We start from the raw sequence: 19,374 nt of genomic DNA on the forward strand, positions 1-19,374 counted from the left end.
ATTGAGCTTTTTTTTAGGGGAGCCAAAGTTGTGGAGCTTCTTTGAGGGAGCCAGTGATCTACCAGTGATCTACCACAGATGTCCAGTGATCTACCGGTAGATCACGATCTACCTGTTGGACGTGCCTGTGAATGTAAACCGTTCTGTGATCTTGGGTCGAAGGGCGATGTATAAATTTAATGAACAATAATATCAGGCTAGCTCAAGACTGGGCTTTTTCCCGCACAAGCCTTCTTGACACACTCCTAATATGGCTTGAGGAAGCAGGTTCTCCAAACGATATCCTTTTCCGCCCTTCCTTTCACTGCCTTGACATCTTAGGCTAGAAATAGGTTTATTGATAAGCTTCCCACCGCAGGCTCCATGGGGATGGGCGGTTCTCAGTGTCCTCTCCCCGGCTGTTTTCTCACCACCACCCCCCAACCTCTGTTCGCCCACAGCACTTTCCGACCTCCACTTGTTCAAGATCCTGGCTGGGGTATTCGTTGCCTTGACTTGTGCAGCTCTGCTCTTTGGCCTGGCTCTTGGGATGCAAAAACATTGGACCCGGTAAGGCTGGCTGCTGTTCACTTCCATCGATCATTAACCCTACCGATTCGGGAAGAGGAAGCCTAGCATCTGGTTGGCCTCTGAGATAACAGGGTGCTGGACTCGATGGGCCACTGGCCTGACCTAGCAGGGCTATTCCTATGTTCTTAGGATTTCTAGGACCTTTTTGGGGGGAGGGAGCCCGTGGGATTTGCTGGCACAAGTTGTATTGATGGCCACCAACTTCCTGCCCTCCTAACATTTCTCCAAATAGGGAAGTCCTATTCCATAAGAATAAATTTTATTATTTAAACCCCTCCCCATCCAACTAGGTTGCCCCAGCCACTCTGGGCAACTTCCAACACATATAAAAACATCGTTCCAGTTACAGGTAGGTAGCCGTGTTGGTCTGCCATAGTCAAAGCAAAATAAAAATTAAAAAAATCTTTCCAGTAGCACCTTAGAGTTTGGTCTGATGGGTGTGGAAAACCTGTTGATGACTAATTGCGGTCGTTAACAGTCGTCAACAGGTTTTCCACACCCATCAGCCAGTCCCCCATTCCCACCACCCTTCTGAGTCATACCCCTCCTCACTCTTTCACTATATATAAGGGTCTGGTGACTTCTATTTCAGTGTATCTGAAGAAGTGTGCATGCACACGAAAGCTCATACCAAGAACAAACTTAGTTGGTCTCTAAGGTGCTACTGGAAGGATTTTTTTGTTTTGTTTTGTTTTGACTATGGCAGACCAACACGGCTACCTACCTGTAACTGTCCTACTTTTAAAAGACATCTGGAGGCAGCCCTGTTTAGGGAAGTTTTTTAATGTTTAATGCTGTATTGTGTTTTTAATATTTGATTGGGAGCCACCCAGAGTGGCTGGGGAAACCCAGCCAGATGGGTGGGGCATAAATAAAATTATTATTATTATTATTATTATTATTATTATTATTATTATTATCCTTCTGAGGACCTCTGGTTGGCCGCAGAATGCTGAACATAGGTTTGATCCAGCAACCAGGCTCTTCTCAGGTTCCTAAATTTGCAGCGCAGCCACACCCAAAGAGACAGCCCCTCCAACCTCTGTATTATGTTTTCCAGGATCAATGAAGAGTGCAAAAGGTGGAAGCAGCAGGAAAACCAGAAGGCGGAAGCAGCAGCAGGGGCAGAAAACAGAGAAGAGGCTGTCCAGGTTCGTAGAGTCATTGGATTGTAGAGATGGAAGGGGCCCCCAATCTTGTCCAATCCCTGCCATGCAGGAACCACAGCTAAAGAATCCCTGGCGGGTGGCCATTCAGCCTCTGCTCCTAAAGCTGCAGTGAAGGAGAGTCCACCACCTTATGAGGGAGTCCATTCCACAAACAAGCAGCTCTTACTGTCAGCAAATTCTTCCTCATGTTTAGTAGGAATCTTCTTTCTTGTCATTTGAATCCATCAGTTCAGGTCCTGCCCTCTGGAGCAGCAGAAAACAAGCTTGCTCCATCTTCCATGAGACAGCCCATCTGATATTTGGAGATGGCTTTCATATCACCTCTCAGTCTTGTCTAAACTTACCCAATTCCTTCAACTGTTCCTCATATGGCTTGGTTTCCAAAGCCCTTCTTCATCTTGGCCACCCTCCTCTGCACACATTCCAGTGAGTTTCAGCTCTCTTTAAAGCTATAAAGTGTGGTGTAGTGGTTAAGAGAGGCAGACTCGTAATCTGGGGAACCGGGTTCGCTTCCCTGCTCCTCCACATGCAGCTGCTGGGTGACCTTGGGCTAGTCACACTTCTCTGAAGTCTCTCAGCCCCACTCACCTCACAGAGTGTTTGTTGTGGGGGAAGAGGGGAAAGGAGAATGTGAGCCGCTTTGAGACTCCTTTGGGTAGTGATAAAGCGGGATATCCAATCCAAACTCCTCCTCCTCCTCTTCTTCTTCTTCTCCTCCATCCAAGCCCCTAGCACTAGGGTTGGGTAGGGACACAAACTCTGAACAGGCGATTACTTCTGCCTTAGAATCAGTTGCTCTGCAATGTCAGGGCTGCGCATGGCGCAAGTTTCCTTTCGTGAAGTCGTGTGGAGGTGAGTCACTGGTGGGAACGACTGATTGATCGTGGGCAAGTGTAAGCAATGTGATGGGTGGTGAAAAACAAGATTGTCCAGGGAAGACTCTGCTCTGGTCTTCAGGAAACCCTATGGGGCAGAAGGTGTTTCCTAATCCATGCCACCTTCAGTTCCTCACTTAGGCTACTGGGTCACACTGGGAGCTGGGAATTATCCTTGGGAGCCTCGTTGGATCCCCGAGGTTCCATATATCTGACTTGGTCACTTGGCTCTTTCCACAGCTGAATGAGCAGAACCCAGGAACGCCTCCGGCCGGCCGGTTCTGCCTCTCTTACAGGAAGCTGCGAGCAAAGACTGACATGCCTCCACAGGAAGAACCCTCCGCAGAGAGCTGCACAAGCGCCTTGTGAGCAGGGGGAAGAGATCTGGTGGAAGCCACAGCAACCAGATGACCATGCCAGTCGCGGGGGACGAGGCGGAAAGGGTGGTCATCTAAAGGCTGTGGCTCTGGACACTGAGTTGGAATCATAGAATTGTAGAGTTGGAAGGGACTCTGGGGGTCATCTAGTCCAGCCCCCTTCACTGCAGCAATCACTGCTAAGGAATCCCTGAAAGACAGGCATCCAAACTCTGCCTAAAAGCCTCCAGTGAAACCTTTGGAGAGAGTCTGCTCATCATTTCGGGCACCCCATTTTTCACCAAACCACCATGAACCTTTTCCCTCATTTAAAAAGGGAAGACCCTTCATCGCCTACAGGCAGCCACCCAATCTCAAACAACTCCTCGCCCACAATAATACAACAACAGGACTCAACATGGACACTGGTACCAGAGCCTGCAATAAACCCAGATGCCAACTTTGCTGCCACATAAACCCGGACAACACCATTACTGGCCCCAACAACATCAAACATACCATCTCAGGACTATTTAATTGCTCATCTTCCAACATTGTGTATGCAATCAAATGCCAACAGTGCCCTTCAGCTCTCTATATTGGACAACCAAGCCAAACCCTACGCCAAAGGATAAATGGACATAAATCTGATATCAGGAATCACAAGACAGAGAAACCAGTAGGAGAACACTTCAATCTCCCAGGACATTCTATAAAAGATCTCAAAGTAGCTGTCTTAATACAAAGGAATTTCAGAAATAGACTGGAAAGAGAAGTGGCTGAATTGCAACTCATTACCAAACTTAAAACCATGGAGAAACCTGGTCTGAACAAAGACTTTGGATTCTTATCTCATTATACATGACAAAGCTATCTTTAGCCATCTCACCCCTTGCCTTTCCCTGTAAGACCCTGTAAAAATTGCAGTTGTTAACAGTCGTCAACAGGTTTTCCACACCCATCAGCCGATCCCCCATTCCCACCTTCTGAGTAATACCCCTCCCCACTCCCTCACTATATATAAGGGTCTGGTGACTTCTGTTTCAGTGTATCTGGAGAAGTGTGCATGCACACGAAAGCTCATACCAAGAACAAACTTAGTTGGTCTCTACGGTGCTACTGGAAGGAATTTTTTATTTTGTTTTAAAATTTCAGAATCGGTCTTCATCAGATTTCATTTTTGATGTTTGAGCGGGGCGGGCAAAAAGTGAAGGAGGGGATGCAGCCTTCCACCACAAGTCTTTCTTTCCCTCCTGCGCAAGCTGTTCTGAGCAGGCGACCCTCTTCTGCTCACCTCCAAGTTGGGCAGAAATAGGAAGGGGCCATAGCTCAGTGGGAGAGTGTCTGTGTTGGAAGCAGGTCTCAGGATGAATTCCTGGACAGCTGCCTGGGGTGGAGCAGGGGGGCGGGGCAGTCCACCCCGGGTACCGCCCAGGGAGGGTGACACTCGGGGCAGCGCCCCGCCCCAGCGATGCGAGCCGCTGGCGCGTGTGGGGCACGGCAACTTTTAAGGCTGCAGTCTGTGCTGCTGTTCACACGCTGCAGCCTAAAAACTTGCCATGCCGTCGCACAGAAGGGGTGCCGTCCGCTCGCACCCGCCATCTTGGGTGGACTTCGCATGTCCGCACATGCGCAGTCCATCTGGGATGCTGCGTGCGCACCGTGACGTCAGGGCGCGCATGCTAGGGAGTGGCGCCCCGCCCCCAAGGGGTTGCCCCCGCGTTTGCCGCCCCGGGGCTCCCTACGCCCCTGACAGCTGCTGCTGGTCAGTGTAAACAGTACTAAGGAAGATCAACCAATGGTCTGACTCAGCATGAGGCAGCTTTCTATAAGGACCATGTGCATGGAGAACAGACTAGGTCATGCCATCTGCCTTGTCAGCAAACCTTTAGATAATCCCATGAGGTGCCAGCTTGCCAAATCCCATACTTTTGCTCCTCAGCCAATGGCATCTGGGTCAAAACCAGTGTCCTCATCGCCTCCTTGCCATAAAAAGTCAACATCAGCGCTACACACCCTTCGCCGCAACTGTCTGTGCTATTAACACTGTGCTGCCTAATAAATAATGTCACCAGCGACACAGTTTCCAGCACTCCAGCTTCTTCTCTAACTCTCTCTGAGACATGAGTGAGTAACGTGAGAAAATAAGAAGGGACTGCTAGATGAGGTCAAAGGCCCATTGAGTCCAGCATCCTCTCCTCACACTGGCTGATCAGGAGGCTCCGGGAACACTCACAAGCAGGATCTGAGCCCCAGAGCCCTCTCCCCTCTTGTGGTTTCCCAGCATTGCTGCCTCCAGCTGTAGAGACACAGTAGAGCTACCCCAGACCCCTCCTCCTCCACGAATTTGTCCAATCCTCTTTCCATCCATTCTTGTCTCCCCTTCAGCAGAAAGGAACAGCTTTGGTTGAGAACAGCCTTCTCTCTCTGTTCCGCAGCCCAAGGAGAGGGTAAGGTAAAGGGACCCCTGACCGTTAGGTCCAGTCGCGGACGACTCTGGGGTTGTGGCGCTCATCTCGCTTTACTGGCCGAGGGAGCCGGCGTCCAGCTTCCGGGTCAAGTGGCCAGCATGACAAAGCCGCTTCTGGTGAACCAGAGCAGCACCCAGAAACACCGTTTACCTTCCCGCCGGAGCGGTACCTATTTATCTACTTGCACTTTGACATGCTTTCAAACAGCTATAGGTTGGCAGGAGCAGGGACCGAGCAACGGGAAATCACCCCATCACGGGGATTCGAACCACCAACCTTCTGATCGGCAAGCCCAAGAGGCTCAGTGGTTTAGACCCCAGCGCCACCCGCGTCCCTAAGGAGAGGATAGGACTTCTTTATTATTTATCCATTTATTTATTTATTTGCATTCATATCTCACTTTTTTCTTCAAGGAGCTCAAAGTGGCAGACATCGTTCTCCCTGCCCTCATCTAACCCCTACAGCAACACCCCTGTGGGGTAGGTTAGGCTGAGAGGCAGAGACTGGACCAAGCTCACCCAATGAGCTTCACGGCCGAGTGGGGATTTGAACCCAGGTCCTGGTCCAATTCACTAACCGCGCTGACTTCCCTGCAAGACTTGGCTCAGTCTTGTTGCAAAGGATGAAATCACACCTTCCTTTTTAAAGTACTTTAAAATCACTTGAGGAGAGTCTTCCTTTGCTTCAGTTAACACACATCCCTGCATTCTCCAGCTACACCATTCCATGTGCAAAAGCCGCCTTTTCAGAAGTTCGGAAGACCCAGTTTGAAAACTGATGAGGGTGGGTGACACCTGGTGGAAAGGGGGTAAAAATGCAACAGGCTTCCTAGCCGCCTTCAACAGCTCTTTCCAGCTGATAATGGTGGGGGGGGGGTGCAATTTGGTGGGGGCTAGGATTCCAAATGGAGAAGGCATGAGGAAGCTGGGACCAGCTGGCTTCACATTCAGCCGACCCACTTCCTATTTTTTGCAGAAACGAAGCCAGCTGAAAGGAGGGATTGTGGCTTCTATGACGGTGAGCTGCCTTTGTTCCTTATAGAATCATAGAATCATAGAATCCTAGAGTTGGAAGAGACCCCAAGGGCCATCCAGTCCAACCCCCTGCCAAGCAGGAAACACCATCAAAGCATTCCTGACAGATGGCTGTCAAGCCTCCGCTTCAAGACCTCCAAAGAAGGAGATTCCACCACACTCCTTGGTAGCAAATCCCACTGTCCAACAGCTCTTACTGTCAGGAAGTTCTTCCTAATGTTTAGGTGGTATCTTCTTCCTAATGTTTAGAGTGAAACTACCGGTATATACACAACACCCCTAGTGGCCTAGGGTGAGAACTTCAATACATGACATTCTGTTTGCAGAAACACAGACATTTTTTCTAATTTTTAAAAATCGCAGAGCTGTCAACACACGCAAAATGCTACCTCTACAGCGGCCTCTCTGTGAACAGAGAGGCAGTGGCTGCCCTCTGGCATCTCCTAGGCTCTGTACCTCACTGGTGGAGGAAGAGGGGGACGGGGGGAATGCACCGCCCAATGGCACCATGCCCCCAGTGGGGTGCCATCGTGGCTGCCTCCCCCCCACACACACACTGGGCGCCACCACCCCACAGGTAGTGCGTCATGCCCCCAGGACGCACACCACACTCCCAGGATGCGCACCACGCCCCCGGGACAAGCACCAGCCACGCCCCCACCTGCTCTCCAACCCGGTGCCGGAGAAGAAGAAGAAGAGAAGAAGAAGAGTTTGGATTTGATATCCCGCTTTTCACTACCCGAAGGAGTCTCAAAGCGGCTAACATTCTCCTTTCCCTTCCTCCCCCACAACAAACACTCTGTGAGGTGAGTGGGGCTGAGAGACTTCAGAGAAGTGTGACTAGCCCAAGGTCACCCAGCAGCTGCATGTGGAGGAGTGGAGACGCGAACCCGGTTCCCCAGATAACGAGTCTACCGCTCTTAACCACTACACCACACTGGCATGAAGCCCTTCGCCCTCTCCCCCCCCTGCCCCCCCCCATGATGGCTTTTGATTCACACCTCCACTTTTGGGTAAGGTTGATTTGATCCTCCCTTTGTTCCAGATGTAGATCTTTACTGACCCATTATTCCAATTACAGGTGGGTAGCCGTGTTGGTCTGCCATAGTCAAAACAAAATCGAAAATTCTTTCTAGTAGCACCTTAGAGACCAACTGAGTTTGTTCCTGGTATGAGCTTTCGTGTGCATGCACACTTCTTCAGATACCAGATTTAGATCTTCCCCCAATCCTTCTTCCCTGGCCATTTTGTGGGTTTGCCGTGTAACGGAAAAATCCCAGGTGTGGAACTGCCCAGGCACCCGGCCCTTGGGGATAGGCCCACTGGTTACTGCGGAGTTAAATAAAAGAAGTCCAACCACTGGAGCAAGGACAAGACAGGGTTTATTGCGCAATAGGTTACAGTCAAACTGCACACCCAGAACAGTGTTACAAGAACTTTTAAAAACTCCTCTCATATCCCAGAATACAGTTTGGAAACATCATTTCTACATCATCACTACATCACTAAAGGGAAGGGTTAAACATGATTGACATATAGGAAAGACAAGATTAGCATATGGGGGAAACAGAGCAATATCAGGGAGATAGCCCTGGGCCAATGTGAATGGGTGTTAAGTATTGGCAAGGATACCTTGAGCACTTATCTGGGAGAGAACAATGGGATTCCAGCTGAGGGATATTAGCCCAGTGGCTTCCTGAAGCACCCAGAGATTACCTGCTGAGGCATTTCCCTGTGTACTTGGTCTCTCGCCTACTGGATCATGGCAGAGAGATGGGTCCCCTTAAGGGCATCACTCCATACCCCAAATGAGTTTACTCAGGAGGAGACTTTGCTTAGGTGACCCCCCCCCCCATAATTTCCGTAACAGCCTCTGGCGCCAAAATGTCCTGAGCTGGCCATGGCGAAGACTTCTGGTGGACTCACGAAAGCTTGGTGATGTTTGAAACTGGATTTAAGTATAAGCTAAACAAGCTATAGCTTAGGGCCCCACTTTCTTGGGGCCCCCCAAAAAAATTAAAGGAGAAAAAACTGGATGTACATTTCCAAAATATAAGATAAAAAACAAATAAAATAAAACCTACATACAGCAACAGTGTTTTGTGTTGTGTAGGTTCCTAGGATGTAAGTCATGAGCCCCGCCTGCTAGCCTGCTCCCTCAAATACCACTGGTTAGATCCCTATTAGGTCCATAAATTACCATATAGCATATATTCAACAAACAAAAAAAAACCAGCGACAATTTGTTGTTGACAAAGGACAGCTGGACTTATAAAGGGCACCATTACCTTCAGTAGCTTAGAGCCTCATCAAACCTAAATCCGGCCCTGGATGTTTCCATTGGTCGTAATAAATAGGAATAGGAATAGGAATAATTTATTATTGGCCAAGTACATTTTCCAACATACTTGGAATTTGTTTCGGCTACATTGCAATGTAAACATACAGACACTGTTCCTCTCACAATACAAAGAAGTAAAGAAACCCCACCCATATTTTACCTCCCCTTCAGCTATACAACTACGAAGAGACTTTAGGTTTTTTTCTAAAATAAAAGTAGCTGTTTAACCCTTAGTCATGCATGCTAATGCCATCTGTTTCTTCCTCTGCTTAAAGGTAAAGGCAAAGGCAGTAGCGTAGGAAGGGCAGGGTGTAGGGGCGCTCTGCCCCGGGTTCCAGGGGAAGGGGGGTGACACTTGGCAGCCCCTCCTGCCACTCCCTGCCGCCTGGCACCCTGTCTTTACTGCTCCACAAACGGACGGGGCAGCCCCACGAGACGCCACTCGCCCAGCAGCTCCCCCAGTCACCACGGGAGCAGCAACGCCAGGCAGGATGCACTGCGCACGCCCAGAAATATGCTGCATTACAGACGAGGCAGCCCCACGAGCCACCGCTCGCTCAGCGGTTTGCTCGGTCGTTGCAGGAGCAGCAGCGCAGGGCCGATGGACTGCGCGTGCGCGGCATTTCTGCGCACGCACAGCCCATCCCAATGTGCGGCGTGACGTCGCAACGCCCCGCCCCCAGGGGTGTGCCTCCATGCGCCGCCCCGGGCAGCGTGGAGGCTTCCTCTGCTACTGGGTAAAGGGACCGCTGACCATTAGGTCCAGTCGCAGATGACTCTGGAATTGCAGCGCTCATCTCGCGTTACTGGCCGAAGGAGCTGGTGTATGGCTTCCGGGTCAAGTGGCCAGCATGACTAAGCCGCTTCTGGTGAACCATAGCAGCGCACGGAAACGCCGTTTACCTTCCCGCCGGATCGGTACCTATTTATCTACTTGCACTTGGACGTGCTTTCGAACTGCTAGGTGCGCAGGAGCTGGGACCGAGCAACGGGAGCTCACCCCGTCGCAGGGATTCGAACCACCGACCTTCTTTTTTCAGGCATGCAAAACATTAGCAAGTAGTGCTCCAGGAAATGACATCATCATATCATATATCATCATATAAGCTACACACCCTGGCCATTCCTGCTCTACTGAGTTGGGTGCCTCCTTGTAGTATCAAAACTGCCATAGTTTTAACTCTGCTTTCTTCTCTCCGCCCTGAATCTCCCAGCACTCTGCTCCGTCAGATGGCCTCATTGGTTTCTAACATTATGAGAGAGGGAGAGAAAAATTCTACCCACTTTCTCCACACGACGCATAATTGCATGCATTTCAGTCATTTCCTTCCGTACTCCCCCCCCCAAACTAAAAAGCCCAAGCCTCACAGTTTTAATAGTTAATTGGTTTTGTTCAAATGTGTTTTTGCTGGATACAGTATGCCAGTTAATTGCTGTAAGCTGCCTTGTGAGGGTTATGCATTAAATATAAATGCATTAAGTGAACAGATCAGATAAGAATTAACAGATGGATCTGTTCACAATTCATCAGCTTAAGTGACTGACTGCATCTACCTTATCTTCCTCCAGTCCCAGCCCTTCATCCTCCCTTTACTCATAGGGAAAACAGGATTCTGTCTAATACCTAGCCAGACCACTGCTCCATCTAGCTCAATTTGCCTTCCCTGATCATTGCAAACTGCTGCCGACATTCTGTGCCCAACCTGGAGATACCAGGGATTGAACCAGAGAATGTGCATAGTAGGCAGCTGGGTTTGATCTTCTTGCAGTCCATGGGATAGGTTTGATCTTCTTGCAGTCCATGGGACTCTCAACAGTCTCCTCCAGCACCATAATTGATGCTTTTGAATTCTGGTGCTGGAGGAGACTCTTGAGAGTCCCATGGACTGCAAGAAGATCAAACCCATCCATCCTTAAAGAAATCAGCCCTGAGTGCTCACTAGAAGGACAGATCCTGAAGTTGAGGCTCCAGTACTTTGGCCACCTCATGAGAAGAGAAGACTCCCTAGAAACGACCCTGATGTTGGGAAAGATGGAGGGCACAAGGAGAAGGGGACGACAGAGGATGAGATGGTTGGACAGTGTTCTCAAAGCTACTAGCATGAGTTTGGCCAAACTGAGAGAGGCAGTGAAGGATAGGCGTGCCTGGCATGCTCTGGTCCATGGGGTCACGAAGAGTTGGACAGGAGTGAATAACTGAACAACAACAACAGGCGGCTGGACTAGATTGTGGGAGGATCTGCAGCCAAATCACAAATGCATGATTGCTAGATAGTCACAAACACGATGTCATATCCTCAAAACCTTTGTGGCTTCCAAGATGTTGAGGAAATCCTGTATTTACAAATTCTGACTTTCTGAATATAAAACCAGCACTGTTTTTGTTTCTGCTGCAGTTTCTCTCTTTTATTTTATTTTTTTAATGATTAATTTTTTAAAAAGTTATACAACACTCTGCAAAATACAGTGTTCTCAGGCAGATTCCATCTAAACATCAGGAAGAACTTCCTGGCAGTAAGAGCAGTTTGACAGTGGAACAGTCTCTTCTTCTCTTGAGGTTTTTAAGCAGAGGTTGGGTGGCCATCTGTCATGGATGCTTGAGCTGAGATTCCTGCATTGCAGGGGGCTGGACTGGATGACCCTCGGGGTTCCCTTCCAATTCTACAGTTCCATGATTCTAGGATCTGATGGCAATATACGTAGTCCATATGCAATTACAGATCAGTATTGAACAAAAACAGGCATGAAATAAAACCAAAGGTATGCATGAGGCCCAGCCAAGGAGCAAATGTCCAGAAGATACCAGAGGACCACACCTGTGCTGCAGGTAAGATGATGGAGACCAGCAGGCTCCTCTCACCTGCCCTGGAGAGCCAGTGTGGTGCAGTGGTTAAGAGCAGTAGACGCATAATCTGGTGAACCGGGTTCGCTTCCCCGCTCCTCCACATGCAGCTGCTGGGTCACCTTGGGCTAGTCACACTTCTCTGAAGTCTCTCAGCCCCACTCACCTCACAGAGTGTTTGTTGTGGGGGAGGAAGGGAAAGGAGAACGTTAGCCGCTTTGAGTCTCCTTTGCGTAGTGAAAAGCGGGATATCAAATCCAAACTCTTCTTCTTCTTCTTCTCTGGGGGGAAGACCAGGGGATGGCTAAAACTGACCAGAACATGCTTCCCTCCTGTTCAGTAATGAAGTAATATCAAAGCAAATTGACCAGGCATATTATTTGTTTATATTTTTCCTGATGGGTCCTGCACAACCAAAAGCCATATCTAGGTGGCAGTGTTGGAGCAGAGATTTAGACGTTGAGACTGAAATGTAGACATTCCCTCCACAATGAAACTGTCTTGATGAACGGGGTTGTTTTTTTAAAATTTTAATTTCTTTTTTGATGCTCACCTGGGGCTGATCCTGCATCAGTAATCTGAAAGCGGCAAGCTAGTGAACCTCGTGGACCTACTTACGTATTTCATTTATTGTTGACTCCATTGATATAATTATGACCTGGTAGGGGTTCCAGTTGGGCCGGCTTCCCCCAAAGCCAACCTCACCTGCCCTACACATGCCATCATAGGGGCAGCATCCATCTATCAATGCTAGCCTGCAGGGGCTGGAAAAGCCTGGAAAAGAACTGACTGAATGCAGTCCTTGTACAAGAGCAACGGGTTTCATCATCTAAACATGATTCTCTACCTTGTTAATAACAGTAATGAGATACATCATCATCATCATCATCATAATTACACCCTTCTTTCCTCCAAGGAGCTCAATGTTGCTTACACAGGTCTCCTCCCCATTTTATCCTCACCACAACTGTGAGGTAGGTTGAGCTGAGAGCAAGTGGCAGGCCCAAAGGCATACCCAACGAAGCTTCATGGCTGAGTGGGGATTTGAACTCTGGTCCCCCAGGTCCTTGCCGGACACACTAACCACTGCACAACACTGCCTCTCGCTGCTACCTTGCAGACCAAAGGAATCACAGGCCGGCTCTCTGATGCTCTGCAGCGCCACTCCTGCAAATGGCCAGAGGAGGAACTGCAGCCTTCTCTCTACCCCTCTCCCCTTATTTAACTCCTGTCTCCAGGCTGGCTCCTCAGGTTGAGTAACTCATTGTAAGCTGAGCTTCTGACCAACTTCCTTTGGCCCTGGGAATTCTGTGACTCTCGCAAGCACCTTCTGGGACAGCCAAGGGCCTCTGATGATGAGGAGGAGGAGGAAGAGGAGGAGGAGGAGGAGGAGGATGATAATAATAATAATAATAATAATAATAATAATAATAATAATAATAATAATTTATTTATACCCTGCACATCTGGCTGGGTTTCCCCAGCCACTCTGGGCGGCTACCAACCAAATGTTAAAAACACAATACAGCGTTAAACATTAAAAACTTCCTTAAACAGGGCTGCCTTCAGATGTCTTTTGAAAGTAAGATAGTTGCTTATTTCCTTGACATCTGCTGGGAGGGCGTTCCACAGGGCAGGTGCCACTACCGAGAAGGCCCTCTGCCTGGTTCCCCGGGGCTATTTAGGGCTTTCAAGGTCAGCACCAACACTTTGAATTGTGCTCGGAAACGTACTGGGAGCCAATGAAGGTCTTTCGGGACCGGTGTTATATGGTCTCGGCAGCCGCTCCCAGTCACCAGTCCAACTGCTGCATTCTGGATTAATTGCAGTTTTCAAGTCACCTTCAAAGGTACCCCCACATAGAGCGCATTGCCCCACCACAATGGAGGATCTCATCAAATCTGGCCATACACATGCTAACTTGATTATAGGTGCTGGACTCTCCTTCACTGAAGGTACTTAAACAGAGGGGAGGTGGCCACCTGCCAAGGATTCTTCAGCTGTGATTCCTGCCTTGCCGGGGGGTTGGGCTAGATGACCCCTGGGGGACCATTCCAGCTCCACCGTTCTATGGATCCTAATCACCAGTGGAGATCCACTCTCACACACGCCTGGTCTGCGATAAACTTCTATCCCACTGTTGTCCTTTGTTAGTTTACAGCTTCATTTCCATCTTATTTAATTCATTTATTTTATGTTATTCAATCGATATCTTGTCCTCCTTCCCTAAGGAGCCCAGGCCAGCAAACACACCTGTAATAAAAACACCGTTAAAAATTAAAAGGTATTAAAACATTTAAAAATGTTTTTAAAGCAATGAAACACAATAACACAATCAGATCATGTGTCTGGGTAGACAACCTTTTCCGCAAGGGTCTTGCCCTAACTGCAAGCAGCTCAAGGGGGCACGAATTGTCCCCCCCACTTCGCATTTTATCCTCACAGCAACCCTTTGAGGTGGGCTATGCTGACAGAAGGTGACTGGTTCAAAGTCACCCAGTGAGTTTCACAGCTGAATGGGGATTTGAACCCAGGTCTCCCAACCCCCTAGCCTAACAGTCCATCCACTGCAACACACTGGATCTCCTTCTTAGACCCAAATCATTTTATGGTGTCCTATACAGCAGAACAAGATGTTTTCCTGAATATTCCCCAGACATTACTATTTTTCGAGTTAATCTTATTTTATTTCAGGACCGGATGTTTGACGTGTCGATATCTGGAATTGTTTGGTTGCTGTCGTGCCGCAATTGAGTTTTTCGTTAAACAAGTGTTTGAAAGCTGACAAGGCAATGGCATTTAACATTTGACAGTCCTGGATGGTTAACAATTTATGAGGTTACGTAACTGACACCTGGCTCCATCAAACCAGCCCACTGATGCCAAGAAGTCTAAAGTCTTCTAATTCAGAGGTGGGTGGAATTTCACAGCCTTGACAAATATTCATTTCAGGTTTAGCATAACGCAGATTATAAAGAGGCAGCACGCTGCTTCTGGTTAATTATCATTTATTACTGGTAACTTCTTGCTATTCCGACAGGCCCTGATTAATGCTGGCATCACAGGAAGTTCCATCTACCACTCAGAATATTGGTCCATCTAGCTAAGTATTGTCTACACTGACTGGTAGCAGATCTACACTGACTGGTAGCAGATCTGAGACAGAGATCCTTTCCCAGCCCTCCTTGGAAATGCCAGGGGTTGGACCTGAGTCTATCTCATGTCACGAGTCTATCTCATATATTAAACTCCAGTAGCTAATGAAAACAATTGCTTACTGTTGCAGTATTACATAAATGGATTTTTCCACAATATTCTAATTTTTCGGGTTTCACCTGTACTTCTCCAGCTTGTTCCCCTGAAATCCAGCTGTGTGCTCCCTGTTGGATGGATTTAGATGAGTAAGAGAAAATATTTTATTTAGTAATTATCCTTTCTCTTTCTCACTTATGTGAGAAGGCAAATATTTATTTCAGTAAAGTTTAAAACCACCATCTACGCAGAGCTCATCTTTAGAACAATTACGATATTCAAGGATGCTAAGGCAGACTTGGATTATCTTCTCTGGTTTATGTTTCCCTCTCAACAAAGAACTCTCAGACTGTAAAATAAACAAGAAAATCCAACGTTTACTCACATCAAAGTCTTGCCAGGATTCAACACTACGGTGATGAAAATCAGGCATGCAATAGTCCTCAAACGTGACAAATATCCAAAGTCCGTCCTCCAAAAATATGGACACATTTCCTTCTTTCCATCTCTTCCCCTGTTTGCTTGTCTAGCAGTTCAGCAGTTACTGAGCATTTACATTAACATATACATTAATATATGCCATTTGTATGTCAAAATAAGCATCCAAATGAGACTGCCAATGGTAAGATAAACATTCAGAGGTGGAAAGGGAAGTAAGATCTTCAGACCACAAAGCAATAGATAGTGGGTATTTATCCTTCCAGTCTTAAAGGATAAATCTCTTTGCACCCATAAGAGTTCACAGGATCCACTTTCATTGTCCACCTGTTAATCCCCATATCACATCACATCACATCACATGTAAGGTTGTAGTTACAGGTAGGTAGCCGTGTTGGTCTGCCATAGTCAAAACAAAATAAAAAAATAAATTCCTTCCAGTAGCACCTTAGAGACCAACTAAGTTTGTTCTTGGTATGAGCTTTCGTGTGCATGCACACTTCTTCAGATACACTGAAACAGAAGTCACCAGACCCTTACATAAAGTGAGAGGGTGGGGAGGGGTATGACTCAGAAGGCTGGTGGGAATGGGTTAGGGGTTAGGGTTAGGGTCTATTTCTGAAATTCCTTTGTAGTAAGACAGCTACTTACTACAAGATAGCTGTCTTACTACAAAGGAATTTCAGAAATACTGTAGACTGGAAAGAGAAGTTGCTGAATTGCAACTAATTACCAAACTTAAAACCATGGAGAGACCTGGTTTGAACAAAGACATTGGATTCTTATCTCATTATACATGACAAAGCTATCTTTAGCCATCTCACCCCTTGCTTTTTCCTGTAAGACCAATTGCAGTCGTTAACAGTCATCAACAGGTTTTCCACACCTATCAGCCAATCTCCCATTCCCACCACCCTTCTGAGCAATACCCCTCCTCACTCTCTCACTATATATACGGGTCTGGTGACTTCTGTTTCAGTATATCTGAAGAAGTGTGCATGCACACGAAAGCTCATACCAAGAACAAACTTAGTTGGTCTCTAAGGTGCTACTGGAAGGATTTTTTATTTTATTTTTTATGTAAGGTTGTGTTCACCTAAATCTTACACTTAAACCAATGAGCCTTTTAGTATGCTGTGTCCATGCTATTCTGCTGCGCAAGATTACCTCCTTCCGGGGATGGAACTTGCCTGGACATCAATGGCTATTTCAAGTTCCCTCGACTGTCTGTGCCACACTCGGTCAGTCGGTCTGCTGTGGGTGGGGCTGAGAGGAGCTTGGCCAGAGAAAAAGAGACACTAACACTGCTACATTTTCAGAAGCTGACCCTCAGAAGCTGTCTTGATGCTTCAGGTGTGTTGCTGCTTGACCAACCTCATGCCCTAAGAAATGCCTTTATGGAGCTCAGATTCCAGGTTATGCGCACGGCGGTCTTGGATGGTTGATGCAATAAGGTCCCATGTGACATCACACTCTGCAGTGCATATGTGGCCGACCTCAGGTGGAGAAGGCATCAGACATGACTTGGTAATCTGCCCTTTATGTGGGGATCCAAGAGATCAATTCCACTGCTAATTCCTGGAAGCCGGCTTACTATGGCAAGAAACGGTTTGCTTCATTTTCTGTGACGCTAACAGATTTGTGGCGCATAAAGTAGTGCTTTATGCTCTGGCTGCCAGAAAGATTAGAGAAAGCTAGACAATATTGCAACAGATTGCGCCGGAGATTCAGAGGTCTAGTGGAAGTTCAGCTAGGTATGAGGTAGCAGATTATTATTATTATTATTATTATTATTATTATTATTATTATTAAATACCCCACCCATCTGGCTGGGTTTCCCCAGCCACTCTGGGTGGCTCCCAGCAGAATATTAATACTAATACCATATTGGCCAGAATATAAGCCTCACTTTTTTTCCAAATTCCAATCATGGAAATTGTGGCTTAAATTCGCGACCTTACACAAATTGGCTTTTAGGATATCGCTGCTAAACGATAAAGTGGAACAGGTGTGAGTGCCTGCAAAATTTTAAGGGGGTGGTTTATATTTGAGTATTGTCTCTCTTTCCCCCCCCCCTTGAATTTTAAATGTGTGGCTTATATTCGGGTCCGGCTTATATTCGGGCCAATACGGTAATAAAAACAACAACGAAACATCTAACATTAAAAAGTACCCTAAACAGGGCTGCCTTCAGGTGTCTTCTAAAAGCCAGTTAGTTGTTTGTTTCCTTGACATCTGGTGGGAGGGCGTTCCACAGGGCGGGCGCCACCACCGAGAAGGCACTCTGTCTGGTTCCCTGCAACCTCACTTCTCACAGTGAGAGAACTGCCAGAAGGCCTTCAGAGCTGCGTCTCAGTGTCTGGGCTGAACGATGGGGGGTGGAGACGCTCCTTCATGTATACTGGGCCGAGGTGATACTTATGAACTCTCACTCCCTTACTTTAAATCTTTGGTGCTTTGTGTTATGTAATTGCTGTATGCTGTGGTTTGTAGTTCGTATACATATAACACAAACCGTGCAAGTATTCAATCATTTATATATATATACAACCGGAGGGGATATAATCCATAACATGTACAAATGTCTCAAAAGAGGCAATTAGAGTTCCAAAAGTGCAATGTTCAATGTGTAAAAAGTTCAATGCATTTCCTGCTTGGCAGGGGGTTGGACTGGATGGCCCTTGTGGTCTCTTCCAACTCTAGGATTCTATGATTCTAAGTGCTCAAGTCTCTTCGGCGTCCACATCATTTCTTCAAGGGATGGACTTCTTCAAATATTCGCACATAGAAACTTAACAAGGCTAAAATGCTCCCAAACCTCAACGCTTCCTGGTTGGCAAATTGCAGTGAAATTGTTGTGGCCTTCGGTTACTACAATAAACTATTTGGCTGACTAAAACCTGCTCAATCCGTACGTTTGTACATGAATTCATAGCGACACTTCCCTCTTCTCCAAAGGCAGGTAACTCTACAAAGTTCACCCAGTGTGAAGGAGGCTTAAAAAACAGGAAAAAACTAGCCAAAGTTTAAAGTCTAATTAGATGGCTTTCCACAGGGTTAGGGTTGGGAACATTAAGTGTTCTCTGAACTAAAATCTCAGCCTTCACGACATAGGAAAACATCCAAGTGAACAGCTATTTTGGTGGAGGAGGGTCAAGATATTAACCGATACGCATGAAATTTCATATATAGCTATATAATCCCTAGTATAGTAAAATAAGACCTTCGGAGCAGGCATTTTTAAAAAAAATCCAAAAAAAAACCAGTTCCTTGATAATTTGTCACCCCCTCCATGGGAACACGGGGCGGCCCGCCCCCACCCCCACCCCCCTTGCTACACCCTGATAGTAACTTTAGTTTGAGAGCAGTTTGAAGCACGCCAAAGTGCAAGTAGATAAATAGGTACCACTCGGGCGGGAAGGTAAACGGCGTTTCCGTGCGCTGCTCTGGTTTCGCCAGAAGCGGCTTAGTCATGCTGGCCACATGACCCGGAAGCTGTACGCCGGCTCCCTCGGCCAAGAAAGCGAGATGAGCACCGCAACCCCAGAGTCGTCTGCGACTGGACCTAATGGTCAGGGGTCACTTTACCTTTACTGTTAAGTAAATCAATGCATTTAGAAAACCATTTTTGTAGTTTTGTATAAAAAGGCATGCAATGCAAACCAAGCCAACAGAAGATGATGTATTTGTGTGATGCTTCATCCTGTGAACCTAAGAACAGTTTTCAAAGGCAGCTTTATTTTTGGCACTATCAACTTGCAACAGGGTAAGCCAACAGTTTTTAAGTGGTTTTTAATTAAAATTTTGCTTTAGGGCCTCGCGGCAAAAGAGAAAAAGGGAAAAAAGAACAGGACTACAGTAGCTCATACAGAAACACAACGGACAGCATCCTCTGAAACATGGTAGTTGGATCTGTGTAACAGACTTTTCCAAGCATGAGAGATGACTTCAGTTTTATTGCAGCATAAGGATAGTATTTTGGGAGGCAGCGACACATCCCATTAATTATCAATTGAGCACTGAAAT

At 47.2% G+C, this 19,374-nt stretch overlaps 2 protein-coding genes across 2 annotated transcripts in view; both read left to right on the top strand.

Annotated features, from left to right (window-relative positions):
* Nucleotides 1-3,242, top strand: part of SIGLEC1 (sialic acid binding Ig like lectin 1) — a 47,469-nt gene extending 44,227 nt beyond the window's left edge. Inside the window, 3 exon segments of the mRNA XM_033159599.1 lie at nucleotides 441-549; nucleotides 1,631-1,721; nucleotides 2,855-3,242. Of these exon segments, the coding sequence (XP_033015490.1) occupies nucleotides 441-549; nucleotides 1,631-1,721; nucleotides 2,855-2,983 (329 nt within the window). The 3' untranslated portion in view covers nucleotides 2,984-3,242.
* A 3,114-nt stretch (nucleotides 3,243-6,356) lies between these two features.
* VAX2 (ventral anterior homeobox 2) overlaps nucleotides 6,357-19,374 on the top strand; it is a 98,517-nt gene continuing 85,499 nt past the window's right edge. Inside the window, 1 exon segment of the mRNA XM_033159600.1 lies at nucleotides 6,357-6,458. Coding sequence (XP_033015491.1) covers nucleotides 6,357-6,458 — 102 coding nt within the window.

This window comes from Lacerta agilis, chromosome 9, assembly GCF_009819535.1.
Source record: "Lacerta agilis isolate rLacAgi1 chromosome 9, rLacAgi1.pri, whole genome shotgun sequence".
Lineage (NCBI taxonomy): Eukaryota > Metazoa > Chordata > Lepidosauria > Squamata > Lacertidae > Lacerta > Lacerta agilis.